We start from the raw sequence: 22,976 nt of genomic DNA on the forward strand, positions 1-22,976 counted from the left end.
CGTGTACAAATCTTTTAAGCAGCGTACATAGTTTCTCCTTAAATAATAGCACACATGTAGGATGTTGTTGTTCGTCAGAGACGCCGCTACAATGGGTGTTTCTCCAGAAAAAACTTAAGACATGTTTTCATCGCGGATTTTAACAACTTCAGCGTTAAGAAACAATGCAGCCCGTTAGCTAGCGGCTCTCCTCGGTGAGGGTGGCACACCAACTTTCGAATGCTTCAGGTACACCTTTTCGCGAAGAGGGTCACGATATGGTTATTTATTTTGATTATCCAAGTGTCATGTTTGCTGCTACCTCCGCTATATTCCCGTTTGTGTCACAACGTAACCCGGCGCGAGACAGATGTATTGGAGTACAGTGCTGGACATCAGCCGTGTTATGACGTCACATCTCAGGATGCAAAATGGTACACAACACCTCCTCCACCTTCTTTGTGGGAGAAACAGGAGGTGAGTGGCATGATGATTACAATATTGGATGTTTCTATAGCTAAACATCACATGTGCCCATTATGAGATGTTTTGAGAAAATGAGTGAGATTGCTTGTGTCTCAACCAATATTTTTTATTTACTTATCATATGTAGATATTGCAGATTCTGCTTTCACTAATAGAGGTATCTTTTTATGCATGTCAGTAGACCGTCATTGAGGAATGCAGATTTGTTTTAAAGAGTTAATATATTTTAACTGCACGACTTAATAACCATTTTAAATGTTATTTCTCCATCTTCAGAGCTTCTCCAGTATCCATGCAATGCAACATGACCCTGGAGGCAAATCAACAGGGCTGACAGTGCTTAGGATGGATGGTTTGTTATTTTTTATTCATTTTAAGTATATACATGATAAAAACACCACATTTTAGTGCACACATTAGTTAGAAAGTTGTACACAAAGCACTATGATTGTTAAATACTGTGTGGATATACGGTTGTTAATGTGTTGTATGTACAAAAATGATTAGAATAATAATAGTTATATTTAGAAAATATATGATAAACAGACTATTAGGACTGTAACTAAAATTTAGTAGCACATTGGTTAATACAAAACTTAATATCATGCATTATTATTATTATTACTATATTATTCATGACTAAGCTTTTGTAACTGCTACACTCATGCTGTCCAAATGGCCTTCATTTAACCTGACCGGTACAGTGGAAATAAATGGGCCCATGTTGTTTTCTGCAGAGAGCCCACTCTCTTCTTCAGCTCCTGCTGGCCCCTGGGGACACTCCTTTTACTCTACATTCACCCACATGTCAAACATGTTGCTCCTTCGAAACAGCAGAAGCACGCTCACCAGAATCAACCCGGGCCACACTCTGCCTCAGGTGTGTTTCAAAGAATTTGTTTTGTTGCTTTGGGAGTTGAAATGAATGTGTTGGGGGGAAAAAAATGAAATACACATTGCATTTAATGTTTCTGCAGGTTCAAAGTGCAGCACCACCATCTGCATTTGGGGTCAAATTCCATAAGTGTGCTAAGGTACATCAACATAATTGTTTCAATAGAGGACATTTTATCTTTGTGCATTTAATTCCACTACAGATTAACATGTTAAAGACCATCCAGTGATTCATACTCTTATTGCTCAATTATGTCTTCCCCAGGTGAAGCTCGACACTGATCCTCCTCAGCTGACATTCTTCCTCCTGATTCACAACATGGGTCCAGTGGGTGGCACCAACCTGTCTCAGGTGGCTATCCGGGACTCCATCGCTGGAATAGTACCGTTAAAATCAGAGGGCAGAGTGGTGGAAAAAGGCTACCAGACGTTTGCCATTGATTCGCTGTTGGGTATGTCTTGAAGTCAAAATGTTTTAATAGATGAATTTTCTTCATGCTGCTTCTGCAATAAATAACATTATTTGCATTTTGCCTCTTTAGCTGCATCCAAAGTTATTGTCAATTACACTGCTAAGATAAGGAGTCATAAAAGTGAAGTCCTGGACCTTCCGGCTTTTCTCACCTTCTCTAACGCCTCACAGGTAATTGTTCTGCTGCCCCAGTTCTCATCTTTTAACTTGAAAAACAAACTCCTAAACTGTCAACATTGTAAAACCAAAAATGTTACTTGCATTATGAAAAGAACATTGTGTTCTAACCCAGAGTATTGTTCTCTTTACTCCACAGAATGATGTCAGCATGTTTGGTCCATTAACAGCAAATCTAACCTTGAGGGTGAATTCCACTGACAGGGTAAGTTGTGGATGGTTCCTTAACTGGAAACACACCTGCAGCTTAGAAGCCTGCGTGTTTTTTCCTTGTATGGTTTACAAATTTGTATTAACAAGATTATTTTGATGAGATATGTGATGTTTCTGTCCACATTTTTAGATCTATCCAAACCATGGGGTCCATTTCGCTGGATATGTCGCGGGCTGCCTCGTCACGTTGGTGCTGCTGTCTTTGGGGTTTTTGGCCATGAACCTGATAGGTCCCAGAACCAGGCTGAACATACTTCAGCAAAGGGTACTACAAACTAAGTCTTATTACAATGCACAGATCTTTTAAACACACGTGGTGTCATGTGTGTGGGAATGTTATAAAAGAAAATTTGTAGTTAATATTGTTATTTTATAGAACTGTTTTCTAAATGAATGTCAGTATATTTTGGTCATTTTTTCAGCGTTAACAATGTGGTTCAGACATTTTAACAAACTATTGTCTTGCGTCAGAAAAACCGAGGTGATTCAGACCCAGAGTATGCAGAATGCAACATGAGCGAGACTGTTAAAGATGAGGCGACATTTGAAGACAAGATGGTTGACACCATGGTGCTGGAGGATCCTCAGAACATGTCCCAGGCTTTGGAGAAGTGAGTAGAGGCGCTAAAAGGCTTGATTTACTTCAGTGTAATGAAAAAGTTGACACCCAGTGAGTGTTTGCTCTACACTTTATCCCTCTAAGCCTTGAAATGTCTACACTGCTGCGCGCCACCAATAACCTGGAGATCGTCAGGATTCAGATCTACAAGGACGTGATGTCTTCTCTGCTGAGCGGCCTGCGGTCTCGGGGCCAGGCCAGCGCCCAGGCCCAGCAGAGGCTGCTCAGCGTGCTTCACGGACAGCTGCTGGGCATGGAGGGCCGGCTGAAAGAGGAGCGAGGGGCTCGCATGGCTGCTCTAGCTGGCAGGTGTAACCTGGAGACTCGGGAAGAAATGGAAGCTGAGCACCGCAGAGAAGCTGCTGAGAAGACGCAGGCCGAGCTGCTGTGTCAACATGCAGACCAACAGGTATAAAGAATAAGTCATTTGTTTTTATATTGGGGTGTATAGAGTATATTTTGTATACTGTCACTTAAAGGAACTTACAGTTATAATTAATAATACAATATTATTTTATTTTGTAAGAGAAGGATGGAGATTGAGCTGTAATTACTTAATATCACTAAACTCTGTCACCAGGAGCTCCTTCACTGCAGTGTCCTCCTGGAGAAGCTGCACAAGCTGAGCCAGAGTCAGCTCCAGCGCATGTTGTTGGTCCGACATGAGGAGGCCTCAGCGAAGGTCCAGAGGCAGATCATTGAGTGGCGCCGGGTGGAGCTGCACAAGATTTTCTCTGAGGAGCTGGAGGAGGCCACCAGGATGGGCGAGTTAGAGAAGAGCACAACCAAGAGTCTCCAGCACGATTACTTTGACTGTCAGGTGTGTGCCCAAAATGAACTTGTTGTTCGTACTGATAATTTGAGGTTGAGATATGCAAACATGGAAATATGGCCAACAAACTATGTAAAACCACATTTGCCAAATATGTATTTGCTTTATTCTTTTCAGCGTTTATATTTGTTACATTTAGAAACACACGATGTGACCTATAGTTCTGTTCTCTGTCCAGGATCAGCTAGAGGAGGTGCTGGATGTGGTCCTTGCAAACCAGCGCTATGTGCTATGTGAGCGCCATGCTCAAAGGAAGTTCTTGGTGCACAGCCTTCACAGCCTCAACGGCCTCATTTCTGACACCTTCTCCAGCACCTCCAGCAGTTTGGACAGCTGGTTCGCCCACATCAGGAGGTTAGTGCTTATTGTAGTTACCAGTGATAGCATCATGTAATTATCAACAAGCATGTTTAAAACTGAATTATTCTGGCATTAACAGAAAATGTGTTTTTAAAATCAACCATAGTTTTGATACCACTTCAATCTTGTCGGCAGCTTCAGAGCTGGACTGGAGTTGTGCTTTATCCTGCATGCTTTGCTTTAACCTCTCCACCAGGGGGAGCATCCTGCCTTCAGAGCAGATAGAGCAGCTACAGGAGAAGGCCCAGAAGGAGCTGGTGATGGTGAGGCAGAGACTGGATGAGGCACTGAGCCAGGAGAGGCGAGCCATGCGCTGTGGACTGATTAAGAAGAGAAGGGAGCTCATCTCTGACATGGTGAGGAGGCCATGCATATTACGGCTTCAATTAAACTTTTATTCCACCTGCAAAGAGATCAATCGTGGATTGATACCAAGAGACCTATATGAAACACCATTAATCCTGCTTCATGCCTTTTCCAGCTGCGGGTCCACAAACAGAGACAAAAGGATCTGTCGGGACTTTCCAAAGGTCTGGAGGGAAAGCTAGATGTAGCCCAGCACCTGCACTGCTGGCAGAACTTACTGACAGCTCAGAGTCTGGAGCTTGCAGAGCTCATCAACAACCTGGACGAGGAGGCTGCTGCCGACATCCGCAAGGTGTCTTTGAAAGATACATAAAAAACACACACAAAAAAACCCATTGAGCTTTATGAGTTTCATTTACTCCCTGTCCTAATCCTCTTCCTGTTCAATAGGTGACCATGCGTGTGATCCAGGGTGCCATAACAGAAGTCAGAGCCATCCAGCCCTCTGCGAACCAGACCTTGCTTACATTGTTACCTCCAGGAGCGCAGCGCTCCCTGCTGCAGGAAGAACCAGAGGCTGGATCAGGACAAGGTGCAGGCGCTCTCCTGCAGGGTCAGGAAAAGTTGCACCAAGAAGGAAAGGCAGCCTTACGCACCCTGAGCTGCACCAGGGAGGCTCTGAGTGAAGCCATGGAGAGAGAGCTGCAGGAGCAGAGGGAGCTCAGGGCGAACTGCAGAGCTTTCTTCAGGTCAGTGATATGAGAACTCAGGTCATGTTATTTCATGGGATTCAAATGCAGTAGTGTTATGTGTGAGCATTAGCCATCAACTTCTTAGGAGAGGCAGGTCGAGACTGAAGGAAAATATAGGGTATTTTTCAAAATTAGAACTTTCTGGATAGTATGAGGTTTTGTTTATTACAACTGGTTACACAGGTTCAGGATATATGATGGTGTTTTCTTCTGTTAAAGGTTATCAATACCAAACTCTCCCCTTAAGGAGAATCCCCTCAACTAACAAGAATGATACCTTCCTGCGATGTTGTTATTCCTCATTCCTACCTCACAGCAGTAACCCCAAAACAGCCATGTACAGTGTAACAGTGGAACTCCATCTGTTTTTCTCCTCTTGTCCCAGGTGTTTATGTTCGTCCCAGTTGACGTTATCTGAAGATGACCGGCTCAGGTTGAAACTAGAGTTTCAGAAGTGTCTGTCAGTGATGGACCGCAGCCTGGTGCTGCCCCACGCTGTCTCCAGAACCAAACTCAACAACGCTGTGGCCGCTCGGAGGAAGGAGACTGAGCAACACATGGTGAACACAAATTATATGATCACAAATGATTAAAGTCAGATGTTCTATTTTTAAACCTCTGTTTGTAAGTCATTGTGGCTTAAGGCTAAGCAAACTTCTGCCTTGTTCTTTTGGTATATTTGTTGCATATATTTTATAGCTAAAATAAAATACAAAGCAAACAATTTATTTAATTCAAGATACATTGCGTGTCTGTTTTGCAAAAAATGATCCAACCACATTGTAAAATACTGTACCTTTGAGTTTTTTTGCAATTAAATTTTAAATTGCAAACATTAGGGTTGAGTTAATGTAGTACTGAGTGTTTTACAAATGATGAAGACATGGACAATAGTTACCGCCAGGTCAAACCACACTGCAATAGACTTCGTTATTTCTGGTTGAATGCACTTTGTTATTAAGAAATATGAAACATTCCTCAGAGTGGTTTCATTTATGCATGCTCTGAGTCATTTCTCAACAACCTTATGGTTGTTTTGTTTTTTTGCAGATGAATGTGCCATCCAAGGGGAAAACCAGCGAGGCCAAACCGAAAGCAGACACATCTGACCTGCAGCTTTTCCAGATACGGCTCGAGGACAGAATCCGACTGTTTGAGAGGGAGAAGGAGATGGAGACTGGTGTCATGAACAATGTAAACTGTTATGTTATTGTTTTGTTTTTTCAATACCATTAACATTTAAGGGCAGGAAGCTACTGAAAGGCAAAAATGGAACCAAACCAAACACAAGGTGGTTTGAGCTCTTACAGTATGAGTAAAATCCTTCCATTTACTTTGTGGCAGGTGATGGAGGAGATGCAGAGGGAGAGAGATGATGAGCTGCGCTCTCAGGCCGACAGTCTGGCGGTGCAAATGGCTGTCATCCACTACCAGAAGGCTGAGAGGAGGACCAAAGTGTTGGAGACTTCCAGGGCTATGCTCACTCTGCACAGCCTGCTCATCCAGCAGATCAGAGAGAGAAAGAGCCCCGAGAGACAGGAGATGGCCCAGAGTATACAGAGTCACTGCATGGTAGGCAAAGTTGACTCCAAGTTATAGCTTCGCATTGTTGAAGGGCTGATCATGGGGTTTGGGTTCCCTCTGAGACTATTACTTTCTCAGTGAACTTTGAAAACTCTTCCCACAGGGCCTCGAGGAGGCAGAACAACAGCTTCAGAAAGAGAAGGCAGAGTTGGACGGCCTGCGAGTATCTCAGTCCAGAGTGAAGTCAAATCCAACGCAGAGCGAGGACTCTGATGAGGGAGAGGAGGAGAGCGAGGAGGAGAGACTTTTTCGGCTGCAGCAGGATTGCAGGATGACGTCCATCCTCCAGGAGGCGCTCTACAAGTGTGAAGAGGTCAACACGGTGTTGGCTGAGAGGTGAGCTGTGTGTGTTATCTCAGGAGTAATGAGGAATTCTGTGGATCGACACGGGCCATTAAATTTAACAGTGTTGAGACTCTGGTGATTTCAGGTTGCAAGAAATGACTGCCAACAATCAAGCCATGGAAGATTTAAAAGAACAAATTGAGCTCAAGAGACTTTATGCAAACTGTGACCAGGTCTGTATTTATTAAGGCTGCTTTTCCAGTGTTTCAATTTTATATTTAATACAAGTGTTTGGCTTGTGGAAGTAAAGAGTAACTGTACTGAACGTGGCTCTATGCCGTGCTCTTCATCTCAGGATCTGGAGTTTGCATCTCGCCTGGTAAAGCAGAGTCAGATGTCTGCTGAGGTTCTCCTGGAGGCCCTGCGTCTCCTCCTCCCCACCCTGCCTGAAAGTGAACTCCTCTCCATCACTGACGCCCTCTGCCCCAAACAGCACCCTGTGTCATCATCTGCAGAGCAGGAACACACGGGGTAAGAACCAGGTTCAGTTCAGTTTTAAACATCTGATTTACACAAGGGGGTTACATTAGGTGAATGTTTTTGACTCATGAGAGGTGATGGATATTGTTAGTGTTGTAAAATAAATATACTGTATAATTTTCCGTGATGTGTGTGTTCTGCATCAGTCTGTCTCTATTAGATCTAAAAAAGTCATGTCTGGCAGGGTAGTCTATTGAGGAAGAGAAAAGAGAGCAGAAACATGATCACTTTGGACAATAAAAATGATTGAAAGTGTGTAGAGTTGACAAACCACCTCATGTGTTCCTGACAGAGTTCTTGTTAAGATGATTTAGTTTCCAAGGGTTCTACAGTAACGGTTGCCTTTGGCAACAATTCAGAGGAATTGGGAAAAAATTCTTGGCCTTTGGTTTCCATCCGTGGCAACGACTTTTAGCATATTAAACAAGACAGCAAAACATCCATGTCAAATAATCGTTAATATTTGTTGCATTTGTTGTCAGAGCTGGATGGACGAGTGTGAATGAGGAGGAGCAAGCAACTACTGACTTGCTGGATTAATTAACACTTAAGATTCAAGTTCCCCGGGCAGGGTTTAGCTCAGTTTGTGGAGCATGCGCCCCGTGTGCAGAGGCTTCCTCGACACACTGATCGCAGGTTTGACTCCCGTTCTGTCGATCATTTGGTGCATGTCATCCCCCAATCTCTACTCCCCACATTTCCTGTCTCTCTTCAGCTGTCTTATAAATAAGGGCCAAAAAGCCAACAAAAGTTCCCATGAGTATTTGATAAAAACACAAAATACATCGTTTTTTTACAAGTTTTTTTCCCCATATACTGTAGAAAATAGCCTTTAAACATTGTTTTATGTCACATTTTTATTATTTAGCTGATGTATAACTGCAGTGTCTTAATTACTCTAAACATAAGGTAAAAGTTGCACCATACTGAAGTTAGTGCTCCACCCATCTTTCACCTGAACACTCAACAAGAGACACATGGTGTAAAACATAAAAAAAACATGGTCACTGTTGACATTTATCGTATGTCTTAAAACTCAGTTCTATTTGAGCTTTAGATTACTATTTGCATGTACATATAACATGATAATTAGTATCAAAACAATACTCATCTACTCTGATCAGCAGGTTGTCTGTCGCTCATTAAGTAATTTATTCACAAATCAAGTTACTCATCATCTGTCAGCCTCCTCCAACTTGCAAACTAGGTTTTAGGTTTGCTTTCAAGCTGCAGCGTATAAGCCAACAAAAGCTTTTTGGTCATGCACTAGTTCATGTGATTTTCTTTCCTTTCCCTCTTTACAACTTGAATACAGTGAAACTGTTTAGCCTGTAGTGCGCAGCCAGAGTCTCTGTGGTTCGGTGGTTATAGAGAGTGAAGTCATTGATTGAATAAAAGCAGAGTTTAAACAGCAGCTGGCTGAAACAAACGTATCTCGAAGCATCGTCTTTTATTTAAACAACAAATACTGTTTGAAAACTGTTCTACAAGGCTTCCTTTCCTCGAGCCAAGATAAAGAGATAAAATGATTTTACTCAGCTCCTTATTTCCTTCTCTTCCCAAAACACTGGAACATTTCAGGCCCCCGCTGTGTTTGGATGACTTTACTGATGAATCATGTCTCTTTGGATCAGAGCTCTCGGGGCCAAAGGGACAGGGGAATGAAAATGCAGCACATGTGTTTCACTTTTCAGCTCTTTTGTTTGCGGAATAGACTTTACTGATTCTTTCAAACACTTTTAAATCTTATAACATGAATTCAAGTCAACAGTATGAATGGAAAATCTGTTTTCTCAATAATGTTGCAAAACTAAAACCAGAAAAAAAGCTGTTTTGTGTTTTAAGAGTTTTGTTGATCCGACCAGCTGAAGCTCATCGTCTGGATTGTTGATACTTGGAAACTTAACACTTTATCCACTGCCATGCAGTCAGATAAAATGAACCACAAGATCAATTAACAGGACGTTGAAGTGGACAGAAACTTACACGCTTTGATCAAGCAGCCATGTGTGAAAAACTGTTCTTGTGCGTCGTGTTTTATAGACTCAACTTTTGATAATTTACTGAACTCTGTCTTAAACTCTCCGGTAAGTAAGGTCAGCATCTGTTCCTTATTTAATCAAGCATCAGTAACTATTAATAACATTGTATTTCATGCACTGTACAGACATTTTAAAAATGTTATGAGCACAAGAATTTCTCATAAACCAGCTGATACCCACGACTAATGGTTTATGTGTACGATGGGAAGATGCTCTGTCCATTACATCCCAGTGCCACATTTTAGAGATCTGAAACGCTACTGAAGAAAATTGTGTTATTTTGGGTTGTCTATGTGGATCTAATTTGACAGGCTGTACATGCTGCACCCTGCTGACAAGACATTAAATGTTTAATCGCTTTAATAACCAACATCAAAAAGCCCTCCCTCTAAACTTATGAAAATGTTATAACAGCGTATCAGACTTTTTAATCAAAGCCGATCTTTGTCTGCAGAGATTACATCACGGTTTCCAGCTTCATAAAATATTGATGACTTTTTGTCCAGGTGTGTCGGGGGGTCGAGCCGACTTCTTCCTGTCAAACTGAGAGAAGACGTGGTGCATAAAAATATGCCAGATATGCCGAGCCGCACTGTGGAAAGAGAGAGGTGAGTTCTACTGGCTGCTACATAAACCCTCGCTCATTAAGACTCATTAGTTCAGCTGTCACATCACAGCCTAATCCTTTAATGATGTTTAATAAGCCTGTCATCGCTTACATGGCTGGGCTGCAGTGACCACATGCATGATGTAATCACAGCAACACTCCAAACCCCACTAACAACAGCTCCTTTGTCCTCACACTCTCACAGACTCCAGGAAAAGCGGCAAAGTCTGCTGGAAAAACTGCTCCCCAGGTCCCGTGCCCCGCTTCCAAGAGATGTCGCACCTCTGCTGGTTAAAGAGACAGGAAAGGAGGGCAGTTTAAGAGAAGCACATCGGCCTATTTATAAACCAGCCGTGACTGAAAACTCGGTTACGCAGCAGCACAGTGACGCTGCACGGGAGAGGGTTGTGGACACAGTGAATGAAAGAATACAGAGCACAGCAGAGGGAGGCGTGATGCCACCGAGCGTCCCCGCTGATGGAGAGAAGTTGTTTGTGTTTCGGGATCCACCTGAATCGTGCAACCGTGAGAGCGCCACTAAGAGGAAAAGGAAAAGAAACTTCCTCAATCTGAAGAAAGGCTCAGTGGCTCCTACAAACCTACCCTGAGACTGACCAACATTTTCTTTTTATAATGATGGTACTTTATGATGATATATGATAATACAACAACCCAGTAGTTTTTCTGTACAGCAAAAAGAAATCCTAAATGTAGCATCTGGCTTTGTTTTTAAGTAAAGGCAGCTGACTTTAACTGTTACCACAGATGTTTCTCTGCTCATTCCTGAACATTGTTAACAGGGAGTATGATTTGCAAGGTCATATATACGTGGTTTCCAATAATCTTGTCTTGAATGGACAGCATTTAAACTGTTGGATTTACACACTCTGATTTATGGGAATGGTACACTCTACAAATGACTTTTGCACTAAAGAACAGGGTGGCTTGTGTGCTCCAAAACACGTGTCAACTAGTCATGTTCAAAACCACAAAAACAGGTGTGTTTGTGAATTGATGTGAGAATTGTAAACCTTACATGTGCAACAGTTTAAATGCATTTCTAAAAAAAAAAAATACAATTGTCATCAATATGTTGGGTTTTTTTAAAAGACAAGTCGCAACACTGGGTAAGAAAATGTTTCAAAGTAGTTTGGCTGCTGTGTAATGACGCGGAGAACCTCTATTATCCCGGTATTTGGAGTTATTCGCTCTCCCAAACACAGCCGACCCTCGGTGTTTTCCTCAGCAGCATCGCGCCTCCACGTCATCGTCCGTCGTTTTTTTCCCCCCCTGCCACCACTTCACTCACAAACCTGCAACAGTCCTCGTCTGTACTCTCTGAAAGCCTGTTGACTGTCCCTGCAGTTTGACGCGGTCCTGAGCTGCAGATTATCCGACATGAGGCAGGGACTCGCCGCTCTCGTGTGCTTCTTCAGCTTTGTGTGGCTGTCGGAGTGCGCGCCTCCGACTTGCTACTCCAGGGCGCTCGGCCTGAGCAAAGAAGTGATGACTCTGCTGGATAAGATTCACACTTACCATCGCACGGTGAGATCTTTAGCTCTGTTACACTCTGCAGACATGGTTATTGTTAATGCTGCACGCTGGTGCTCCTTGTTCTGTGTTCTAATGAAGAAGTTGGTTGGGTTGCAGAAAACGTGTGCTGAGGTTCTGCCGACGATCTTCCTCGATGTGCATGTAAGTTCAAAACAATGTGCTGTAATGCATACGATGTGCGGGTGCTAAAATGGGTTTCGGTGTTTTTTTGTGTTTTTTTTTGCAGATCACTTTTTTTCCCCAGGCAGAGGGTTAACTCTTTGTGTCCCAGGCCAAAAACAATATTCTCTCTCCAGTTGTATCCATCTGAAAGTCTCCTATTTACCTCAAACATGCACTTTTGTTGCAGAGTAAGAAGTGAAGTGTTTTATTTAAGCTCACATTTAAAAGCAGCCTCATTGCTAATAAATAAACAGTCAACCATGCCACTGTACTTTCTGGTTGTACAGGGGTCAAGGGTCAACTCCTAGAATGTGAATTCATAACCTATAAAATAAGCATGCCATTGTAATGTGAATGTCCGAGGGTTTCTAGGAATGCTATATGAGAATGCAGTAATGGGTGAAAATCAAATCTGATTATCTGAGTTATTTTCATTCATAAGGACCGTGGTTATCAGTGCATGACTGGCCGTCATGCTGCCGTCTGTGTTTATGCTGCTGCCTGTCTTGGCCAGGACTCCCTTGGAAAAAGAGATTGTCAATCTCAGTGGGACTTTTCCTGTTTAAATAAAGGTTATAATAACAATAACAACGGGCAGCAAGAAAGACTTATAATATCCACGGCCTGTTGTTTGTATGTTTTAGGCTTTTATAAGTGCCCTAGATTCAAAAAGTTGAGAAAGAAAAACAAGTCACTTACAGGGAGTTGCAGTCTGAAAATGCTGTCGTGCAAAATCAAAAATCTCTGATAAGACATTGAGAATAAATAATTCAAAGATTTATCAGAAGTTGAAATGTTGCACAGTTGGCCCAAGTGTTTAAAACAGTTAAGTGTTGCATGGTGCACATTTAAAAAGTGTTATCTCTTTAGAACTCGTGCGTCACAACAAAGCTCCGGGACTTTCTCTACGTGGTGCTAAACCATCCAGACCAGTACTGCAGAGAGCGACCCAGAATTGTGCTACTGAAACGTAAAATCCAGAACCTGTTCACCATCATCACCAGGATCTGTTATCGGGTAAGAAAATCTGAATCTGTTTTTCACCTTGTTTTCATGCTCCTGATGTTTGACCATGTGCTCGTGTTTTTGCAGGACTTGGTGTTTTTCACAAATGACTGCGAGGCGATCGACACTGGACACACCAGGCCTTACTACGCAGAGGACAGGCTGCAGCTGCTGCAGGAGGATAGATGAGCACACGACAGACGTACATTCATTAAAACACATGAGTAATATGTAGAGTGGTAAAACATGTGTGATACACACCATTATCTGCACTGTATTAGATGCATTATAAGAAAAACGCAGAGTGCGGTTCACTGTAGAACCTAGTTGGCTCTGTGCTAGCTGCACACTCATGTTAGCGGACATGTGTGGCTGCATTCCAGCAAGGAGAGCAGAACTTTCCACAGGAAATTTGCTGAATGCCAACCATGCCGATGAAACCCCTGAAATAATAAACCAATAAGAGATGCTTGTGAGCCGGGCTTAACCGCTGCTTACTTACCAGGGCTGATCAAAGCTCAGAGGGTCATTAAGAGAAATATGTCGTGTTGCTATAACCCTTACTCTGACTAACATGTCTTAAAGGAGCATTATGCAGAATTTTGCAAACATTTGAAGTGTTGAACATGGTGGTTTATCATGTTACATAAGAACTAGAAGTCCTTAGCGCTCAATTGTACGCTTTGTTCCTTCAGTAGTTTCTCACAGTCTTTTTTTATCACTTGTTTTGTAGCAAAGGATTTTCAGCAGTGCTTATTCGTGCACAGAAGCTGAACACAATACAAACTCCCATGGCCGTAAGCAGAATAGACATCAAATAATAAAGCCCTTACTGACATATAAGAAAAACTGTTTTATTGTATTTGATTGGCAAACTATATATGCCTCACATTAAGTAATAAAATGTATCTTTATGTATCAGTTTCTCTGACGTTGTTTTTTCATAAACTTCACAAACTACAAAGACCAAACTGACCCAGTCTCTGAATCAGCAGGACCTTTTCTTTTATAACTGATGTTATTTAAGTCTGACTAACGCTCTAATTTTCACTCAGCACATCAACATTACTGACAGATTCTCTTTAACAAGTTTTTTAATGTTTAAATAAATGCATTTATTGTGTTTATGTTTCATGTAGCTATCCTCCAGGTCAACGTTTAAAGCATTATCTCTCCATGCAGAAATTAACTGGTGCTTGTGTCTTGAAATGAAAACAGATTAGCTGACTAAAATATAATAAAATATTATATTAACTTTATTTTGCCATTATCATTTTCTCCACCTTTGGTGCTTTCTTGACAAATAATGGCTGGTTGCCATCATTTTTATGACGGTGTTAGGACCTGCTGGATTTGGGAACAAGGCCGCCTCTCCGATTTAACTCACAGCTTCTGCTGCCCTCTGCTGGCCACGCTGTGTAACCTGTGTATTTGCTCAGTGCACTGAATACAGAAACAGCCGTAGTATTATGTGATTTCTGGGCCTTTCAGACCTTAAATATGCCATAACATGTTTTTTCCCTCTAAAAGATTATATAAGATTTTATAAGTCCAGTTCACTTGAATAGAATAGAATTAGCCAGAGTGGGGTTAACTTCGCCCTCAATGTTCAAAAGCCCCAGCCTCGCTGTACCTGTTTTTTATATTAATCCTACATTAATGTTTTGTCAATGCTGTATGTTGTTGGTCTATTGAAGACTCTCCAACATGACTTGACTGCCAAACAGTGTTATATTTAATGGAAGGAAAAATCAAACTTTCCCAGTGTCCATGTTTGTATTGATTGCTGGGATCTGTCTTCTTCATTTGCCTGTTTGACGACTTAATGATTCTTTCCCCATCTCACTCTAAGAGCTTCATGCATCAACAAAAAAACTCTGCGTCTGTTTGCTCCACAATGTCGACATTTATTCTTAAAATGACTGATTGTCTACACAAAGAAAGATTCACACTGTAACTCCCGCCTTGCATATTTGCTATTTCATTAATCCCATTGGGAGCAACAGTTTCAGTAGCTGCTGTTTGTCTTTATTCTTGCTTTAACCTGGTGCTGTCATATTCTGAGTAACAACCCTTCTACACACCTATTCCTGATTCTACTAGAGCTACAATAATTATATTTGAGTTTGTAAGCACCTCTGGATGCCGATCAAGATGCAGGGTCCCCATGCAATGGCCATTTCTGTACTGCACGTTTAAGGTAGAGTGTGTTTCACACGGTCACAAGGTGGCGCTGGATGTTGTAGTTCCTGCCTCATCAGATAAAATTCATTTTAAACGGTTGACCACAGACTCTATAAAAGGCCGCGACTGACAGATACAATTTAAATCTCTCATCTCTCTGTTTGCTTTTCTCTGACAGTAATTCCAAACAATTTCTCGATTTTTATTCATGGATTTAATTTGATAGCAAAGAAGTGAAACCATTTATATGAAAATGCCCTATTTCTTGTGATAATGCTCAAGAAACTTGTGATACATTTCAGAAATATAACCAACAAACCTAGATGTTTTTAATTGAAGCCTATTACGTGTGACATGACAACCCACACTAGTCTCAACAAGCTAAAACCAGCACTCCTGATTGTGTTTTTTTATGCGACTACACATGATAATCATTTCAGAAACATTTCACAGCCTGCAGTTTAATTTCAGCTTGTTTATCTTGTTGTGCCAAGAATCGAGTAGTTGCACTTCTGAACCATCAGATCTGAACTCCTCACTGCTAATAAAGTAAGACTTATTCAGCAGCATGTGACTCGTACAGAAACGAGCCACAGTTTGGTTATTATTATAGACTCCAGGTTATTTTTTTTCATTAAGCTAAATAAGATGAGAACATTGAAACCACAGGAGGCCAGGTAATTTAACAATTTAATGCTGTGTCACTGCTGCAAAAATGTTAAACGCTGCACAATAAAAAACACAACAGCTTAGCCGGAGGGTGACCGTAATAACTCTCTGCTTTGTTGAGATAAATGACCTTGTAAAGAACGGATCAGAAACGTATTTACATTAAAGGATCAGTGATGCAGTTTGGGATTCTGTTTGTTTATGGGGCTTTTAGGCAATTTTCCATCACATTTAGCTCTTTTATTGCATCTTAAAAGAAATGTTGCCTCATTAGTGCACATAAGAAAAAGTCCCCCTTTTAATTTCCAATAGATGATTGGCACACTCTCCGCATTGTTGTAATTATGTTGCTCAGTAAACTTTGGATGGAGGTGTGGAGTGAGATTCAAAACTTGCACACAATGTACCTTATAAACAAACAATTGTTCCCCTGATTTACATGTTGAAGTCATTTTTGAATAAAGGGTAAGTGGAGGATAAAGACGGTTCAACAAGTTATAGATCTTAATGCCAAATAGGGAAACACTGCCCTCTAGTGGACACCACAGGATGCGCACATGAACTGGTTTATTATGAACTTCATTCTGCATTAATGGTTCTCTTTTAACGACAAAGTCTGCTGCTTTCAGGCTCCAGTTTTATTCACATTATGCAAAAAACAAGTTAGAAAAGTATTAATTGAATGAGCTATATGTATTATGTCGTGTTTTTATGATATTCATCTGCTTGACTAAAGGCCTGGTGGGCCCACGCCTGGTACCAAAGAGTCGAACTCAATATTGTGTTTATATATTTCCTTCAATATTGACTTTTACTGTGAGCTGACTGCATTTTATTCCTTTTTAAAATATATGTTATAGCTTTCTTATTTCTGTAGATTTAAGTGAGAACGTGGATTTCTGCAGTATTTTATAGCCCTTTCCAAGCAGCTGCAATAAATCGGGGATGGTGTCTGTATGTAGATGAATAACATCTCTACAGCAGTATTACAGTATTTACAGCATGAGGCTCTGACAGACGAGGGTTCCCACCGGATTATACAGAGCAAGGTGCGCGTTCGAGTCAACGGTGTGTGGTTTAATTGTGTGTGTGGGCTTTTATTTTGAAATTGAAATATTACCAACTTTATTGCGTCTGAACGCCTTTATTTCTTCTCTCGTAGAGGACGTAGAGCTAACATATTACATATCTAACATAACAGAAAATAATTCAAAATATTATGTGCTCTTTGTTTGTCTTTTAAAAACATTTCCACTTTATATTTATTTTCCCCCGATCATTTGAAGCCGTGCTGGGAGTGAAATCACAGCATCCTCATCCTCACATCTCCAAACAGCACAGTCTTTTCCTGCATTGTTTTAGTTGCTTTAATTGCCTATATTAAAAAAAAATGTATATGTATTAAAATAAAGTTGCTTTGATTTGTGTGCGGAAAAGTCTGAAAAAGAAAAAGTCAACCTGGTCCACTTTAAGGAGATACGATCGTGTTTGCGCGTGGATAAAAGTGACACATTATTTTAGTGCGATAGGTCTTATAGTTTTTTATTAAATGCTGATTTAAGAATAACAATTATACTGTATTTATGGATGCGTAAAACACCTTTTTATGTCACACCGACTCTGAACAGGAGGTGGTGGTGTGGTATTTAAAGAAAGCCAGAAGGTAACTTCAGCTTTTAATGCGTGGAGTTTGGTCTGAGTCTGGACTGTAAGTCAACCTATTCCCAGCGTTTCTCATGGCTTCACTGACGTGTTTAGTGTTTCTTACGTGGATACTTTTCCAAAAAACTTTTGACCCTGGGGACAATTTGTCTAATATTTTGAATAAATAGCGTACCTGAACATCTGCAGCTCGCGAGCGCCAGGCCTCAATATCCCATTAACATATTAGCCTACAATAAAAATCAAACAAAACGTGCTCTGCGGACGTGTGCAAGCTGTTGGATACAAGACAAATTCATATTTTAAGTTCGTTTTTAAAGTACAGGAGCGACGGTCCATCATGCCTCGCGTCCCATCATGCTTTGCGCTGGACTGAATTTCTACTTCGCACCATAACCGAGGTCAACATTGCGTTTTATTAATAATACTGTGCTTTCTTAAATACTGTCATATTTTTCTAATGTAGGTTATGAATGGGTCGACAGAGTATTATAACTAATAGCAGCAGAGTAAATCTTGCTGAACAAAGTGCCACAGTACGTATAGCTTGCACTCATTCCTCGTTGATCTATTCAACTGTTTTCACGTGTAAGATCGTTACATTTATTGTGCAATATCTGCTGCTTGCTGAAGAAGTAAACTTAATACGTTTTTCATTATGTCAAACTATGTGTTGGCGTATTTAGTTAAATAAAGGCAGTAGTTAGGACGGCTACATGCGCAGAGAGCATAAGAAAATCATCCAGATTTAAAAGAAAAACAAAACCAATACGTGGACCTATATTTAGTAATTAACGCCTGGATAAATAAATATTCCTTCAACTTTTTGGTGAGTCCTCCTCAAACACACACACATTTATAATAAGCATCAATTCTTCACTTTACACTACTTTTAAGGAGTTAAATTGCACGAATTATATTTAATCATCTGTTATATTCTCTTAAAAATAGTCCCACTTCGTCTCCTTTAAAACACCATAAATCCTCCTCTGCTTTAACACTCATTCATCCCAGCTGTATACATTCCACTTCTAATAACCCATTTTCCTTTTCTTTGGGATCAAGGGCTTTCAAACAGCCTCCTGTGATCTTCTGGATGATATAAACCAGTGAGGTTTGTTTTCTATTTGGCTCCTGGCAAAGATGGAGAGTCCGGGTGACAAAAGAACTGAGAGAGTTAAAGAATGGAGGGATCCCCTTTGGTTCTTTTGTGTCCTCTTTCTCTTCTTTTCAGGCGGAGAAATCATCCGTGTGATTTAAAGTTATTGTCGGGGACTCTGTTGATTCATGCCTCGTGGAGAAAATGGACGTTGTCAGAGGAAAACACACCGAATATATTTAAAAATGTAGTGACTTTGGTGGAGAAACATGGATTAGAAAAGCCTCTAAGAAAAGCTTCTAAATATAACTTAATTAACAGGAAGTTGTAGGTTAATCTTGCAGATAAAAGTGATTATATATGAACACTGAGCCGGTTTTGGACAGCAGCTTGAGGAGCAGGAAATCCGTGCGCACAGAGCGCAAGTGTTGCCCGTCCCAGTCCCCCGTTGACATTTTAGGAATGATAAAAGTTCCGCCTCGCCTGGAGCTACAGCCTCTCTGGAGCCGGCCTCCGTCTGCGGCAGATTGCTTTGCTCATTACAGCAATTATTTTACTCCAATTTAACCCCTGCGTGAATGGCACAGAGCTGCAAGAGAAAGCCTTTAAACGCGCTGCGGAGTGGCCTGTAATTCCCCCACATCTGATCCCTGTTTTGTCTGTAAGTCTTCCTGATGGCACAAAATGACTCCAGAAGAATAAGATGTTTGCTTTATGCGCTGCAGTAAGGTAATATGTTTATGACATCCTGTCTTCTTCATAATAGGGTGTCACCTGGCTCATTTTACACCATAAACGCTCCGTAATGACACACAATGTGGATTGTTTACAAGCAATTAAGCTCCAATTTTTACCGGTGTGTTTAGAAGTCAGCACAACTGGTTGTCCCCCATCATCATCATCATCATCATCTCCACCCTCTAAACTCTCCTGGCGCCAACAGAATCTAGGTTAGTTGTTTCAAAGCAATAGGCAACAGCTGGAGCAATGCATTCCACTAAATAACATGTGACACGTTTAAATTCACGGTGCAAACGCAGGCATCCTGCAAGACTAAAACCCGGGCACGGGAGCCCAGGCGTCAACGGTTAGTTGTAAAATCGATGTTATAATGTTATGTGGGTCATTTAATGCATTCAGCATTTTCAATAAAACTCCTAAAAGCACAATATTTATATCATGCTGCCGTCGAGCTTATAGAAATTACTTGCATATTTTAAAACAGGTTTAACAGGCTTGAATAATATTTTTGGGGGGTGGAAACTAGTGTGTCTTTAAATGCTTTAAATACTCAAAACAGGCCTAAATCTCATCCTATAAATAAATAGATAAAGAATTTGAAAATAATAAAGTTCATTAAACATAAATATATTTTCCCAAGCGCTGATTTTCTTTCCTGCTGCTTCCTAAAGGACCATGAAAAGGTCAGATTTCGGTGCAAGTGTCAGTCAAAACGAACAAGTGCTTCATGAAAAAGAATAAACAATTTATTGTTAAGTTATGTCACAAATATATTCATAATATAAATGAGGATATTCTTCAAATATACATTATTTTACAGTACACGTATCCCTTCCGAAGGGAATCATTCCAACAACAGACAGTGCTGTTATAAAGACAAATGCTGTGGTTCTCCAAATTCACAAAGAGCATGTAATGACACTGGATTCAGTAACCCACTTTAGTGACGCACTGATGAATGCAAAATCATTAGAAAATATGTTTGTTTTTGTTGCAGAACGGCAGCAGGAGCCCACAGATGCGATGGAAGCATAAGTGTCAAGCTGCGTAATAGTCTCTGATTTACTCCCTTAAAGCTGCTATGAGAGCTTTTTGTTTACCTGCTGTACGCAGCCATGAAGGTAGAGGAGTATTCGTGGGCTAACTCTGGACAGCTGAGTGTCCACACTGCACTGTCCAAGTCATCGTAAAAGCAGAGGCCTACAGGTACTGAACTGTTCTCCACCTCTGCGCCGCGTAAAGGTCCATCTTCAAGTCAGATTACTTTCTGAATGTCTTGTATCAATGCGTTCTGGAGTGGCATTATTATTTCAAAGTCCGCTGACACAACAGATTCAAGACTCAATTGCGTTGACATGTTTGCAGTGTGTACACTTACTGGCGAGGTCAAGTCAAGTGGATAAACATCAGGGTCCTCACAGGGGGGCTGTTTGGAGGTCTTGGCCCCCTGAGAAGATGTCACACTGAGCTCACCACCATGATGCCTCTTTCTTTAGAAAAAAATCACCAAAGTGCCCCTCTCTTCTAGGGGCATTATAAGAGTAGTCTAAACCCCCTCGTGTCCCCATGCACGTGCCCCTCGTCCAGCGTCCCTGTCAGGCGAGGTGGTACATACTGTATCCGACGTGAGCCGCGTACAGTCCCACGGGGGAAACCGGCAGCGAGTGCCTCTGGAACGGGTGAGACCCTGCGTATGACGCGGGCACGTGCGCACCGAGAGGAAAGGAAATCCCGAAAGCTGGAGGCAACATTGGCTTGGCTGCCATTTTCAGTTTCTCAAGTTCTGCCTCCTGCAGCCGCTTGGCTTTGGCTCTCCTGTTCTGAAACCAGATTTTGACCTGCGTCTCCGTCAGGTTGAGGGAGCTGGAGAACTCGGCGCGCTCGGCGATGGAGAGGTACTGCTTCTGACGGAACTTTCTCTCCAGGGCCAGCAGCTGGGACGTGGTGAAGGGGGTCCGGGGCTTTCTGTTCGTCTTGTGTTTTCGGAGAGGACAGGCAGGAGGACTCAACCTTCCTGTGACGGGACAAAACACTTTATTTAAAACCCTGGATTGATGCGCAAAGAAAAATCAACACAAAACAACTGCGTAAAAACAAGATAAGTTGTCTTAAAGCTACGAAAGCAATCCAAAGCACACAAGTTAAACCATATCAATAAAAAATGCGCATATTTAATACAGTTTTTATTTAATCTCTTCTTTTATCTAGACTTTGTTTTCAAAAGCAAACTCACGTGGAGGTGTTGGAGAGAAGCGAGGACTCTGTATCCATGACGTCCTGTCTTGACTGTCCGGGCTCTCGGGTTTAATCAACACGTCCTCTTGCATGTTCATGATGTCTCCCACAGAAAACGACGAGCTCATGGCTAAAGCAGGAACAGAAGTATCCAGACTACCGAACGAGCCCATCCTCGCGCTCTTCCCCAGCGCATGGGACGTCCCGGGAACAGACGTGGTGCCATTCGGGGAAATCGCCTCTCTGCTGGGTTTCCTGTCAGCCATCAGCGCCTCCACGCTGAACGGCAGAATCGCGACTTTGGGCTTCTCGGGCTCCTCTGCGGGGCTCAGGCTGGTCTGCATGTCGACTCTGCTGACGAGAGCCGCGCGTGGAGGGAGATCTTCAGTTTTCAACGCAGCAGTCAGAGCTGACATGGCGATCGATGGGGCCATACAGGTCCGAGTGGCACGGGGTGAGGTGGCTTGTTGATTCTCGTGCGTAATGTGGGAAGAGTTACACGAAGTTAGAGCGCTGCGCCTTAACGTGACGGTGTCCTCATGTTTATGTGACCAGATTGGAGTGCAGGGCTGTAATAAGGCAGGCGTGGAGAGGGAGGCGGCCAATCAGGGGCGAGGTGGGCGTGACCCTGCTATTAAAAAAAAAAAAAAAAAAAAATCAGAGTGGGAAAGTTAGTTCCTTTTTTTTTTCAACCAACTTTAGATAAACATAAACACAACAGACTCTAAATGATCCGTATTTTGATCAAGATTTATCCTAAAAAATAAAAGTTTTACCCTAAAATGAACCTGATAATTATTCAAAATATAACTTATTGTCAGTTTATAAATAGGGCCATTATTCCTATTATTCTTCACCATGTTTGTCTTTCATACTTTTTTTTTAGTACCCTTTATTCAAATCGACCTATGCCATGGCTAACTGTGTCCATGCGCTAAATCCGCCCAAGTGAGTCTTAAACATTACTGCACAACAGTTTAACATCTCTCTTTATGTTTATTGATGGCTGCGGGGCTCTAATCAGATTGAAACACACAGGCCTTCGCAGTCATTTAGGGGTAATTATCGGGCTTTTGGGGAGGAGGGATCACTGGGATTATTTCCCCCCCTCTTTGACTGCATCCATTAAAGTCAAAAATGATGTGGAGTCAGAGGGGGGAGGAGGTGGGAGGTGAGGAGGCAGCTTGGAGCCAGGGAGAGATTGAACCCAGGACTGTCATTGATTTACCTGCTTATACCTCATGTAGCTTCTCATTATCTGCAGTCCATAAAAGAGGGGATTTTTATTGTTATCGTTGCTTGCAGAGAAAAATCCATGTGCTGTATTTTATTTTGAAAGGGACGGTGGGGAATCTGCATGCGTAAAGTTCGAGTTCATGTAAAAAAAGAAGATTTAAAAATAGGTTAAAGGAATGGAGTAAAGGCATTCAGATCACCTCTTTCGCCGTGTAGTCAGTTCTCAGGAAAAGCGTCTGCGTCGCTAATTGCCGAGCATAAACAATCTGTCACGATTTGTC

At 41.8% G+C, this 22,976-nt stretch overlaps 3 protein-coding genes across 3 annotated transcripts; 2 read left to right on the forward strand and 1 right to left on the reverse strand.

The window, feature by feature from the left end:
* The first annotated feature begins 219 nt into the window (after positions 1–219).
* On the forward strand, positions 220–11,184 carry LOC138606273 (limbin-like). Its single transcript, XM_069678738.1, has 24 exons — positions 220–228; positions 346–456; positions 742–817; positions 1,203–1,345; positions 1,443–1,499; positions 1,625–1,811; positions 1,902–2,002; positions 2,148–2,213; positions 2,352–2,486; positions 2,693–2,832; positions 2,925–3,249; positions 3,421–3,660; positions 3,851–4,026; positions 4,229–4,388; positions 4,514–4,690; positions 4,789–5,087; positions 5,476–5,650; positions 6,141–6,284; positions 6,435–6,662; positions 6,778–7,010; positions 7,105–7,192; positions 7,315–7,490; positions 10,048–10,149; positions 10,354–11,184. The coding sequence occupies exons 1-24, from the start codon at positions 220–222 to the stop codon at positions 10,754–10,756; spliced, it is 3,951 nt and encodes a 1,316-aa protein (XP_069534839.1). The 3' UTR covers positions 10,757–11,184.
* A 246-nt stretch (positions 11,185–11,430) lies between these two features.
* Positions 11,431–13,787, forward strand: cytl1 (cytokine like 1). The gene is made up of 4 exons (XM_069678793.1): positions 11,431–11,693; positions 11,799–11,843; positions 12,735–12,881; positions 12,957–13,787. Exons 1-4 carry the CDS (start codon positions 11,547–11,549, stop codon positions 13,056–13,058), a joined length of 441 nt encoding a protein of 146 aa, XP_069534894.1. The 5' UTR covers positions 11,431–11,546; the 3' UTR covers positions 13,059–13,787.
* A 6,167-nt stretch (positions 13,788–19,954) lies between these two features.
* msx1a (muscle segment homeobox 1a) lies at positions 19,955–21,989 on the reverse strand. The gene is made up of 2 exons (XM_069678380.1): positions 21,458–21,989; positions 19,955–21,238 (listed from the first exon to the last, which is right to left on the reverse strand). The coding sequence occupies exons 1-2, from the start codon at positions 21,891–21,893 to the stop codon at positions 20,820–20,822; spliced, it is 855 nt and encodes a 284-aa protein (XP_069534481.1). The 5' UTR covers positions 21,894–21,989; the 3' UTR covers positions 19,955–20,819.
* Between the last annotated feature and the right edge of the window lie 987 nt (positions 21,990–22,976).

This window comes from Semicossyphus pulcher, unplaced genomic scaffold (genome assembly GCF_022749685.1).
Source record: "Semicossyphus pulcher isolate SPU_LCO1_2020_fin unplaced genomic scaffold, fSemPul1.0.p SCAF_3, whole genome shotgun sequence".
Classification (NCBI taxonomy): domain Eukaryota; kingdom Metazoa; phylum Chordata; class Actinopteri; order Labriformes; family Labridae; genus Semicossyphus; species Semicossyphus pulcher.